General features: G+C 41.4%; 1 protein-coding gene across 4 annotated transcripts in view; it reads left to right on the top strand.

Annotated features, from left to right (window-relative positions):
• Positions 1-13,350, top strand: part of PTPRB (protein tyrosine phosphatase receptor type B) — a 105,363-nt gene that overhangs the window by 5,938 nt on the left and 86,075 nt on the right. For all 4 annotated transcript variants that reach the window (XR_004991617.2, XM_045588261.1, XM_045588260.1 and 1 more), the window contains exon 3: positions 1,615-1,883. Coding sequence is in view for 3 of the 4 variants with exons in the window: in XM_045588261.1 (XP_045444217.1) it covers positions 1,615-1,883 (269 nt within the window). In the remaining variant the exon portion in view is untranslated. The remainder of the gene's footprint in view (positions 1-1,614; positions 1,884-13,350) is intronic.

Raw genomic sequence — 13,350 nt, 5'->3', positions numbered from 1 at the left:
AAAATGACCAAAATACTAATCTCTACATACAGAAATGTTTATATCCCAGCACAAGACATGTCTACTTACAGGGACATTCAATTGCCTAACTCAATTAAGACAGGAATTAAGACCGCTTCGTGGAGTTGGAAGCCTCCCTAACACTATAGTTGGGTTTGTCGTGTTCAGTGGGTTTCACACTCAGGGATAAATAACCCCCTGGTCTGCGTTCCAGGTGGCTCCCCAAGCACAATGGCAATGGCATTGGCACCGGGTTCTGAGAGATAAAAGCAAACAGAAATGAAGGGGGAAAGTCTATCAAAGCCTAGATCTCGGAGAAGTGCAGTAAGGTGGACATCATCACACAACGTCCAGTTATATTTAAATTTCAGATAAGTGACAAATAATTTTAGTATATTTATAATATGCGATATAATATAACCTTAGTAGCATTAGGTATTTGAGACATATTAAATATACTGGACTATCGGTCGTTTAACACTACAATTTAACTGGGCATTATGTGTTTTTATTTGCTACATCAAGCACCTTCTGTACCGGTTACCTTACATAACCCTCCACATCTCCTGGAAAGAATGCTAAGTAGACATTATCTTATTAACTTTTAAGAGCACTGCTATTTGTATCTTGCTAAATTTTAAAAAATACCTTTTCCATCTTTATTCTCTTTTTATATCAGATCCCCCTCTTTTTGTATGCACATTATCATATGAAATTTGTTAGTTTAAATTAGAATAGAAATAAATGAGGTCCAAAAAGGGGTCCGTTAGGTAAACCAGAACAGGGGAAATGCGTTGACTAATATCTTCAAGAGACCTCCACTTGACACATAGCGATGGCTTAATAAATAGCTGTTTGAATGAACCAGTAAAGGAGCGCTAAAAAAGATGAACTCTCTTCTGCCAGTCTCTAACCAGAAACTTTCAAAGTTATGATTATCTAATTGGGCAAGATTTTGTGGGTTTTTATATCCCAGAAAACTGTGATTCACTGAGAATCTGATGGAAGCATCGAAACATACCCCCTCAGCCCATAATTTACAGGCCTTTCAATGTGTCATATTATACAATCATTCTCTAGAGCAGTGGATCTCAACCTTTCTAATGCCTCGACCCCTTAATACAGTTCCTCATCTTGTGGTGACCCCCAACCATAACATTATTTTCGTTGCTACTTCATAATTGTAAGTTTGCTACTGTTATGAACTGTAATGTAAATAATGTAGTGTTTTCCGATGGTCTTAGGTGACCCTGCTAGCGGTTCTCAACATGTGGGTTGCGACCGTTTCGAATCGCATAGGCACATGTATGCAGGATTTTGCATGAAGCTTTTAGAGATTCCTTGAACCCCTGAAACCAAGTCAGCGGGCCCTAAATGTTCATGGAGTGAATTTAATTCTCTCTCCTACACAGAGAGGGGATAATGTTGCTAGATGAAGGATGGGTGAACTGAACAGGGGAAATGAGCATTGTGATACTCTGACTTTTCCTATAACTAAAGCTTATCCACACATCGGTCATTAAAGAGTCTTCGTTTTCTAAGTAAAATTGTTTTTATGTGAAGAACCCATAAAACATGAGGGTAATTTTAACAACTGTCCTTTCTTTACCTCAGCTGGCCTGGGAACACAACTTTTAGTAAGGAGCATTAGAAACACGTCTCCTCCCCAAACCCCCACTGCATTCAATGCCGCTCCGTACAGCCGGGAACAGCTCATTAGCAATAATACTACCGAGGCCTTCACCAGAACTACTCCGGGCAACTCCAGCCAAAACAGCAGCCCGGGGCAGCCCCCCAGTCTGCAGATGACGGGGAGCACGGAGACATCGGAGACATCGTGGGTTCCCTGGACCACTGGGCCCTTCTCCAGCACCACAGAAGAGGTAAGAGGATGAGGGGAGTGGAGCGTGGTTTGGGAAGCTTTCAGAAAGCCCATCCCTGGAAAAGACTTGCTTTGTGGGGAATGCCCCCACTCAAGCAGACGATCAGGTGCTCTGTGTCCCAGCTGTGAATTGTACGTGAATGCATTTTACTATTATTATTATTATTATTATTATTATTATTATTATTATTTGTAATGAGGAAAATCTTTAAAATGGAATGAAAAATTCCACATCTTTCCAGCACGGACATAATTAGGCCGCCACGGCCACATTTCTGAACCCAAGTCAGGGTTCATAGTCGTACGCATAACCTAAAAGCAGGAAAGAAAGCTTTAAGTTCCCCTGCCTTTATGTCACAATCACGTGTGTGCATCAAGGGAGGAGAAAGAGTCACAAAGCAATGGAAGGTTTGGGGTTCACTGTCATTGATTTGTGAGCCGTGGTCAAGGGAAGCGAAGTCTCATACTAATTGCACATCAGCATCCACAGAAGGACCGATGGATCAAATGGCCAGAAAGATATGGCACAGAGACTGCTGGAATAGTGTTTATGTTACAGGCATTGGTTTCTTTGGTCTTGCTTTCCACTCGGGGTTTTAGGCTATCCTTTTAGACCACATGTGTCAAACACAAGGCCCGCAGGCCAAATCCGTCCCACCAGGCCTTGCAATGTGGCCCGCACCGCGCTGTCATCACTGCACTCCGCTGCGTTTCCATCACAATGACAGTTTATGACTGTTCAGTAAACCATTCGGCCCGCGATTTAGGCTGGATTTTAGATTTTGGCCCCTTCTCTGATTGAGTTCGACACCCCTATTTTAGACAATACAGAATAACTAAAGTGAATCAAACAAGCTAAGGTTTCATTGCTTATTAGGATAATCAATCCAAATAATTCAAAGAAAACAAAACCCCCACGCTATGCATATGACTTGTTCATTTTAGTGCTCTTTCTTCTGCTTTGTGCAGAATTTAATATTGCATATGGTTTCCAGATAGTGACCTGATATTTCATTATTAATCACAAAACAAATATAGCCAGTCCTTTGACAATTATTGGGACTTTATTTTTATCTCCACTTTTCCTTTGCTCTAAGCCTTCCCTGTGACCTGGCTCTCCCCTGGCTTCTGGAAGGCCTTGGGACTTTTCTGGACACTCTCTACATCTCTTTCAAACTCAAAATACACTCTCAGTCCATTTACAAAAATACCCATTTCAGGAAATAATCCAAACTCTAAATTCAATTGAAATGTTAGCTTCTCCCCTCTTATCTACTATCAGTTTGAACTTGAAGTAGGAAAAGGAAGCATGTCCAAATTCTCTCACTCTCCATCGAGCTCTATACCTGCCTCTTCTCATCTGATCACTGTGGTTTCTGATCTGTCTGGGCTTGAAAAGCGGGAAGACAGGAAGTGGATGGAGAGCTGGTACTTACGAATGCCATTATGAACTGGCACTGTGCTCTCCCTCATCTTCCAAATCCTGAGCCCTCACCACTTTCTTTGGAAATGGAATGCTTCTTGGTAGAGCACTTTCTTATTTTGGCTGAATGTGCCATAGCCAAATCTGCATTCTAACATCAGTTTAGAAGAGTATTTATTTACTTACATATGAGCTTAAGTACTTGTATTATTTTTTCTGTGCTGCTGTATATATTTTTATATTGTATAATATTTATATACTAGTGGCCCAGCACATGAATTCGTGCACAGGTGGGGTTTGGCTGGCCCCGATGGGGGCCCATGGGCTGAGGGGAAGGGCCTCAGGCAGTTAGTTAGCCACACTCACCCCAATTGGGGTATTGGGGGACAATTGGGGACCAGACCACCGTGGAGGAGAGGCAATCAAGACCCAGATTATGATGGTTGGCTACCACAGTGCACATCATAGCCACCAGTTGTTTTGGTCATTCTGGTCATTCCGCTGTTCCAGTCACTGGGCATATATACATAGATAGATAGATAGATAGATAGATAGATAGATAGATAGATAGATAATTAAATGCATCAAGTAAGAAACATGCTAAATAAAAACTATAATGAAAACATTCATGCCTCGATACCAAAGAGTTGTCTTTTAGAAAAACTGTTTTTCCCTATTTTGTCCAGGTTTGATGATTGTAAAACAAACATATGAAGACCCAGAGGTGGCTGGGCTCTGCTGGGAAGAGTGCAGGACACCCAGCTAGAGCTTGGTTGCCGGTGTGCCAGCCTTGGGCCTACCCAGCTCTGGGTTACAGAGCTCAGGTGAGCCAGCCCCCACAGCTGGGTTGGCAAGTTCAGGTCATGGCAAATACACTGTGGGTTTTTTGGTTTGTTTGTTTGTTTGTTTGTTTGTTTGTTTAGGCCTTTTCTAAAGTGAAATCCACTGTAACACCCATGACCTTTCCTGTGGGGCACCAGAAGGACTATGCAGCTAACTATCTCATGTTCCTGTTTCCCTTGAGCTCAGGCAAAATCTTAACTCTCTTCCAGGAAGTTGAGTGTGTAGAAGCCGTGCTCTTTCCAAAGGCAGGTTCTAGAACTGCAGTTTTCCAGGACCCTCAGACTTCAGTCAAGGCTTCCATGCCTGGTCATTATTTGATTTAGCAGAAGAATTTGCTTTATAATAGTCACCTCAAAACAGCTGTTGCTACACACTTTAAAAAGTAAGAGTCACTTGTGAGTGCCTCTCCTTCGAACATTTTTTTTTACTCTTGATAGGATTATTTTTTTTTTCTATTTCATTTTCCTTTTTTTATTGGAGTGACTGGTTAATAAAATTACATAGGTTTCAGGTATACAATTTATGTACTTCATCGGTATATTGTATCGTGTGTTCACCACCCAAGTCAAGTCTCCTGCTATTTATCCCCCCTTTACCGTCCTCTACTCCCCCACTTCCCTCACCTCAGGTAATGGAAAGTGACTTTGAAAGGCACTCTACCTCAACACCCAGAAGGGTATAAGAGAAATATAAAATCATTTGACTTAATCGCTTGGAACTGTGTAAAAAGAAAATCTCTGTGTGCCAGGTGTTTATCAGATAGCAGCCGGTGTGTGAGGCTGTGGGATTGGCTTCGTAGAGCTGGGCCGTGAGGAGGGTAGGAACTCCACCTCTTGATGGGAAGAACTGCAAAGCCACACGGTAAGGGCCATAGGTATTGGGTGGAAACCATCTGTGAGCATCAAACAACCCACCATTGTAATACTATTAGTGGTATTGGTATTATTAGTACTTCACAGATAAGCTGCATTAAACTTAAAGAGGTTAAGAACTTGCTCCAAGTTGGATGATTAGAGAATAGCAGAGCAATGAGTACACACACACACACACACACACACACACACACACATCTGCACACCCAGTCACAGTCTCTTGCATAAAGCTCCTGTTAATGAAGGTAAATGCAAAGGAGAACACAACTTAGAATCCAGCAATCACTCACTAATGCTATTGCAAATTTTTCCTAAGTTGACTCTTTTTATATTAGAATTTTCCCTACTTTTCTCCTTTAAGCTCTTTCCTCACATCTTTGCCTACAGTGTTAGGGATCTATCTTTGGAATGTTGTAGATTTGGGCCAATACTTGGCTTCAAAAATCTTTTTCCCCTCTCTTTTATTCTCTCATTCTATTATCCTCGACATGAACTAACACATAGCATGTGCCTGGAAAATAGGGATTATTACTATTAGCTACTGTTCTTACTGTTGTTACCATTGTAAAAGTATAATGTGACTGTGTATGTCTTTACATAGACAAAATTGATGGAACAAGAAGTTTGTCTGTAGTATGAGTCAAGAAGTATATAGATCAGTGATTCTCAAAGCATGAACCCCAGACCCAGAACTTGTTAAAAATGCAAGCTTTGGGCTCCACCTTAGACCTACTGAATCAGAAATGCTGTGTAAAGAGCTCAGCAACACGTGTTGTAACAAGCCTTCCAAGTCACACCGATGCACTTTTAAATTTGAGAGCCACTGATCTAGACAAATTTGGTCCCAGACCCACAGTATCTCCTCCATGGACTTCTAATGGCTTAGTTACCTAGCATTGAGCGTACTTTTTGTGTTATTAGATCATGAAAGGATGAGGAGGGTAATGCTATAAAATTTAAATAACCAAATATCAGCCGAAACCGGTTTGGCTTAGTGGTAGAGCGTCGGTCTGCAGACTGAAAAGTCCCGAGTTCAATTCCAGTCAAGGGCATGTATGTTGGCTGCGAGCACATCCCCTGTAGGGGATGTGCAGGAGGCGGCTGGTCGATGTTTCTCTCTCATCGATGTTTCTGGCTCTCTATCTCTCTCACTTCCTCTCTATAAAAAATCAATAAAATATTTTTAAAAAATTATTTTAAAAAATTTTAAATAACCAAATATCAGAAATTCATTTATCTAATTACAGTCTCCTGCAATTATTTTCTAGAGCAGTGTTTCCCAAACTTTTGACATATGTGTACCCCTTCTATAATTTTCGTAACGCTGACTACCCCTCGTACTCATGAGAACGTAGACTTAGGCGCAGCTAAGCACGGTGCAGTGCATATCCCCACCAAACTCCGGTGCAACGCGTATCCCCACCACACTCTTCCCGTACTTCTGGGGGTACATGTACCACGCTTTGGGAAACACTGTTCTAGAGTATACATTCTTTAAGAATGGGGCTCAGATTGAGAAAATGGAGCCTAGGAAGATAGGGAACTGTTGTGTTAGTTTTAAAAAAAAAGATGTTTTAGGCACACAGTTTCACCATGAACGCATAGGACTTGGTATTGGAACATGGGCTGATTTCAGCACCCAGTCAGCCAGCATCCGTGTATGCCACCTAAGTGAAAAGTATGCCATGTCCTTGTGCACAGGCCCTGCTGCAGATCAGGCCAGATGTAGATGTGTCAGAAGGAGCCTTGCTTAGACCAGCCATTCCCTATGGGTAAGGGGCAAGGTGAGACAGGCCAGAAAGTTCACCTGTTGGAGCGCGTGAGTGAATGTGTAGGAGGAAGAGTGGAGAGGTGGCCTCCAAAGAGGGGGAAGATGGGCCCTGGGCCTCACTTCAGCTTCAAAACCTAATGAGCCTCCAATTTAGGTCCCCTCTCAGCCAAGTGACCATGGAGAAGGTGGTAAAGAACTATTGCTCTGGTGTCAGAGAAACATGGTTTAAATCCTATGGTGTTATCTCTTCGTTCGGAGGTAGGGAACATTGGGCCCGAGGCCAGTATAAGGCCTGAGAAATCATTTGGTGTGGCCCTGCCAAGGCATTAAGGGTTTGTTAATTAAATATTTGACTAAATACAGTAGGCAGATTATTAAGTTGATAAATTTATATGGCCCTCAAATGATATTATAAATACCAAAATGGCCCTTAGCAGAAAAAAAAAGAAAGGCTAGTTACTCAGCTCAAGTCATACTTGCTTCCTCTTTACAATAAGGATAATTAAGCGTGCTCTATCTGCCTCATGAGGTGGTTCTGAGGATTAAAATCAGATTAAGCACGATGCTCGGTGCATTGGCTATATAAGACAAGCATTCAATAATGTTACCAATTAATACTAACTTCTCTTTTTGCTCCATCGTCTCTATCCTGTTGACTTTACCTACGGGGTGGTTGTGAGAACCACATTATTATGTGAAAGTGCTTTCAGAAGGATAAAATGTTGAGCTAGCATTTAGAATGTTCCCGGCTGGCTCTAATTCTGCTCAACATCCCTAAATCTTGTTTGGAGGCACACCTCTTTCTTCCCTTCCCCTCCCTGCCCCGGCCCTGGCCTGGGAGAGAGGTTGCATTTCCTCAGTTTTTGAATAGCCATTGTGGTGCTGGTCTGGGTTTCACGGTTCTGTGCTTCCTTCCATTTGGCCTTTTAAAGGAAGGCCCATGGGAGCCTCCAAAAAAGTGATAAGGCAAATGCAGAAAATCGTCCCTTGCCCCACTCCTCATGTCTGGGGTAACCTCCTTTATTGTGTCACTTAAATTACATAGGAGAGTCTGCCCACGGCACCACTGTCCTGTGGCCAGAACTGAAGGTGAGAAAATATTCCCCGTTATGGAGGCAAACACCTAGAAGGAGAAAGTGCAAATAATAAAATACATTTAAAAAATAAAATCCCCTAATCATTTCTCCTGAGCAAGGACTCTTAGATTGTCTAGTGTAAATGGAATAAAATATAAGTGAATCTGAGACTGCTGACCGTGCAAAAAGGCCACTCGAGGGAGTAATATACTATGGGAAAGATGTGCTGCTAAAGCCCCTACCTTATAGTTAGCATCATCCAAGCTTAATTTGGGCAAAGGACTAGTTTTCTTAGTTTGCCATGTGCCAAGAGCATACTGGTCTACAATTCACTGGACCCTCTCCAGCTTTAAAATTTCAAGGACTTTTATTTTCTTTTAGTTATGAGTGATTCGCACTACTTTCCATTTTATGCACACAAAAAAGACTGTGTTCACAGGGTGTCCTCGTGTAAATCGCGTGCACATAAAATGCAGCCATGAAACAGAACGAGTGCATTGAAGTGGGCTCTTTAACCCACCGCTGGTTCTCTGGCACACGGGGCCCCCTGGGCAGATGAAGGTTGATGCCCTTGGGCAGAAAGAATGGCAAAGGAAAGGGAAGAGATCAAAGGGAAGAGAAGGCAGGATATGCTAATTGAGACAGGAAGTTCATGGCTCTCTGCCCTGGCCTTACACTCACATCAGAATCATCTGGGAAGCTTTTTAAAGATACAGTTTCTAATATTCTGCCTCCGACCTCCTGAACAGAATGTACTGAGGTAGGACCTCCACACGAGAGTGTAAAAATCTCCCCATTGATTCTAATGTTCAATTAGATCTGCCATCCCTTAGAGCATATGTGTCAAACACAAGGCCCGCGGGCCAAATCCGTCCCGCCAGGCCTTGCAATGTGGCCCGCACCGTGCTGTCATCACTGCACTCCGCGGCGTTTCCATCACAATGACAGTTTATGACTGTTCAGTAAACCATTCGGCCCGCGATTTAGGCTGGATTTTAGATTTTGGCCCCTTCTCTGATTGAGTTCGACACCCCTACCTTAGAGTATAATTGAATAACCAGTTTGTTAGGGAAAACATTGAATGCAAGAGAAGAAGTCAGTCCTGCTGGAGATGTATAAACCGAATGTAATCACAGGGAAACGGTGGACACGTGAACTTGGAGGAGGAAACTATTAAAATAAGCAACCTGTGTCATTCACGAAGATCACTGTCATAAAGATCACTTCAGAAGGCTGGGGAATTGTTCCAGATTCAAGAAGATTAAGAAATCTGATGATTAAATGCAATACAGGACCCTGAGTTGCGTTCTTATTAGAGAAAAAAACAAACAAAAAATGCAGGCAGGACATTATCAAAATGATTGACAAAATTGAAATACCGATTGTGGATTGAAGCATTATATCAATTTTGAATTGCCTGAATTTGATTAACTTTATTAAGATTACACATTTGCCGAAACCGGTTTGGCTCAGTGGTAGAGCATTGGTCTGCGGACTGAAAGGTCCCAGGTTCAATTCAGGTCAAGGGCATGTACTTTGGTTGCGGACACATCCCCAGTAAAGAGTGTGCAAGAGGCAGCTGGTAGATGTTTCTCTCTCATCGACATTACTAGCTCTCTATCCCTCTCTCCTCCTCTCTGTAAAAAAACAATAAAATATATTATATTTTTTTTAAAAAAAGATTACACATTTAATCCAGAGTATATGCAGCCTACTCTGAAATGGTGCTAGTAAACATAGTATATATGGGGGGAAAGAGAGTGACAATTATGGCATAGTATTTTTTAAAAACTAGTGGGTCTGGAAAAGGGTTTGTGGAAGCAGTCTGCACAATCTTTAACTTATCTGTAAGTTTGAAATTATTTAAAAATAAAAAGAGTAGTTTGCTTAAGGGCTTTAAGAGGGTGGGATTCAAAGCATGTTGTTGAATTAGGGACAATCCAGTGGCTCTGAAGGACTAAGACCTGTCTTCTTCAGGAACCAGGGGAGAAAGGGTGGGGTGGGAGGAGAATGAACAATGAACAGGGAGGGAGAAATGATTAATTTGCAAGAAAAAGCAGTAAAGGCAAGGATCAGGGCTGGCGGATGAGCCAGCGGATAAGTATGAAGATAAGATAAAGAGAAGGCCTCTGGAAGAGACCGCCCAGTCCTTTCCATCTTGGTCACTTAGCCCAGCTACTTCGCTGTTGCACACGCATATCCTACCCACAGAACAACAGCTTTGTAACCCAGTGATGGTGAAGTACGGTGAAAAGTAACTGAAAGGGGAAATGCTATGAATTCCAGGAGCACCTTTGAAGTAAAAATCTTTTCCATTCTTCCCACACTTTGGGGGATCTGACGACAGAATGTTACCATGGCTAAATCCAGACGAGGTGCCCACTGGAGAATGCTCTGTTTGGAGGTACATGGGAGGCACTTGTTTGTTCATCAGAATTCCTCTGACTTGAATTTCTGGTAGCTCTGGGCCAGTAAACACACCCTCTGTGTGTAGTTTTACCAGGTGCCTGCCCTTCATCTGTGTGTCTGTGACCATTGATGTTTGCTCACAGCCCAGAACAGCAGATCTGTGGAGAAGGTACCAAAAGAGTCTGCTTTGCTGAGAGTTGTGACCTTAGTGGCCCTAACCAGGTGGCATCTGGATCATTGGAGAAGGATTAGCTCTTCTGTGGAGTCAGGATCCATCCATTTGGATCAGGGGCTGCTTGGGCACTAGTTTCTCCCAAGGCTTAGAAGCTAGCTATCCGTGGTGCTAAGGGTTCCAGGTCTGCATTGGAACAGCTGAAGAACACAATTTTGTTTCAGATTGTCAAGTACTTAGCTATGCCCTTGTTTAGTGGTGGGGGTGTGAATGTTTACTCTAAGTAGGCACAGAGCACCGAGAACCTGAGGAAGTGGGGGAGATAATGAAGAGATAGGACTCCTTCCTTTAAGAGGTTTATAATCTATCTGAGGTTTTTTTTATCATTACATTTTTTAAAAACATGATAAGATTGTTTGATCTTCCACTTTGATCAAGAGACTTTGAGATGCCCCTTGTCTGTCCCTTTTGCAGGGAAGGTGGGATGGGAGCTGGGTGAATGATACAGGCAGAATGTGGGCCCAACAAGACTCCAGTTTTTTTTTTTTTTTTTTTTTTTTTTTTTTTACTATATTTTATTGATTTTTTACAGAGAGGAAGGGAGAGACATAGAGAGTTAGAAACATCGATGAGAGAGTCATCGATCAGCTGCCTCTTGCAACCCCCTACTGGGGATGTACCTGCAACCAAGGTACATGCCCTTGGCCGGAATCGAACCCGGGACCCTTCAGTCCTCAGACCGACGCTCTATCCACTGAGCCAAACCGGTTTCAGCAAGACTCCAGCTTTTGATTTATTTTTTTTAAAGGCAAAATCCAGATGTTTTTACATGTAAACATCTATTTTCTCAACATTACTTACTTATTCTAATTTTTAAAAACAATGTTAAAATTATACTATAAGTAATAAGCTGCAAGAAGAGGCACATGTCCTGGCCAAAGAATGATTACTGTGTGCGACCTCCAGAGAATTCACCTGGAAGTAAGGTTCTAGCAAACACGATATACCATATTTTTCGGACCATAAGACACACCAGTTTTTAGAGAAGGGAAATGAAGAAAAAAAGATTCTGAAACAAATAGTGTCCTAAAATATTTTATGTGCATTAAAACCCAACATCACAGTCATAAACACATGTAATCAACCCTGTAAAGTAAACAGCAGCATTTAGAACCATTTTAGAGCCGAGCAAGCACACAGAGACCACACAGAGCCGGGCAAGTAAAAAAAACTTTTTTTTTAAAGTATATGTGTAGGCTATATTTGGACCATAAGACGCAGGGACTTTTTCCCCCCACTTCTGGGGGGAAAAAAGTGCGTCTTATGGTCCGAAAAATACGGTACTGAACAAAGAAGACAGGAGTTTTTACTCTCCAATCATTACTTTTTAAGGAGGATGAAGAGACGATTGTTTTTGTTCGTTTGTTTGTTTATTTCTTAAAGCCAAGATTAGCCATGTTTTATTTACCTACTGTCTTAGGGTTTGAATATTCATGCAAATCATGACTGGGCTCCTGAAACCTTAATGTATAACAGCCTTGCCCCCGCAGACAGCCCCACCGGAAGCGTCAATGCCTTGACTTGGTGTATTTGCAAGCAGACTCATTTCCCAGGGTGGGGCAGCAAGGATTGCCAGGTGGGAGTGAAGGTGGAGCAGAGGAGCTTGAGATGGAAAAGGTAGGTAGTCTGGTTTTAAGTCACATCTAGTCTTAAATAATTCATCAGCATGTGATTAAAAAGCTATGACAGAAGATCTGCAAGGCCCATTTCCTCCAGATTAAAAAAAAAATGGTGGAAGGGAAGAGGGTGAGAAATTGGTGCAGAAACAAGTATCAGGAAACCTTAGAGATGTGCCTGGGAGAGCTGGTGGAGCCTGCTGTTAGAGACATATCCGGTACTCCCAGCTCCTCCCTTCCAGGATTTAAAACAAATCTTGGCAAAAGCCAAAAGTCAGAGCAGCCATTAAATGTCAAATGTGGTTTGTGCTGATCTACTGAAGAGATTCTCTTGGGTATCAGACTGAAAGCAATGATAACTTATCACGTGGGTCTTCTCAGAAAGACCTGCTCCTCTGTGAACTTTGTCATTCTCTAGCATTGGGTGCTCAGCAACATATACTATTTTCATTACTAAAAATCAGTGTCTTACATTTGTTGAGTCCTTTAGCCAAAACTGTTATAATAAAATATGCACCTTCTCATTTAATCTTTGCAACTGGCCTAAGTGCCTTCATTATTTTTACTTTTCCAGAGACCTTGATCTAGGAAACTAGAAAGAGTGCTTCAAATATAAGTTCCCAAAATGGCATCTCTAAGCAGAAGATAGTTACAGTTATTTTTTTAAGTGGTTATCAAAATTATCTTACCTCAAATTTTAGTACACCTCTTTTAAAACACATGACACCTGCTGCAGGTTACACTTCTATTCACTTTTGCTGTAATTTGCTGTTGAGCCAGTTCAAATTAAAACTTAGAAACAGATTTGCCAGATTGTAATGGTTTTTAGTTGACACAACCCCTCATTGCTTGGCCTTCTTCTTTAAAAAAAAAAAAAAAAAAATATATATATATATATATATATATATATATATATATATATATATATATATATATATATATATATATATATCTGTGGAAACACACCTGAAAGTTGCATCACAAAAGTACTTCCTCTTCCTCAGAGGAAAAGGCATCAGAATTGGCCTCTCATCTAACAATCATTAAGTTAGCTGTATGCTGATCCTTTTTCTTTTAGTATCTGCAGTTTATTTTTATTGAGGTGCTATAAATATCAAAATATGCATATTATAAACATATATTTTATGCATAATATATGTCATATAACATGAATAAGTATTATATAAGTTTATATATGTACATATATATCCTATGTTATAGAAAAT

Source organism: Pipistrellus kuhlii, unplaced genomic scaffold (assembly GCF_014108245.1).
Source record: "Pipistrellus kuhlii isolate mPipKuh1 unplaced genomic scaffold, mPipKuh1.p scaffold_m20_p_3, whole genome shotgun sequence".
Taxonomy (NCBI): domain Eukaryota; kingdom Metazoa; phylum Chordata; class Mammalia; order Chiroptera; family Vespertilionidae; genus Pipistrellus; species Pipistrellus kuhlii.
Note: the sequence above shows the minus strand (reverse complement) of the source record. Positions and strands in the feature narration are given on the sequence as shown.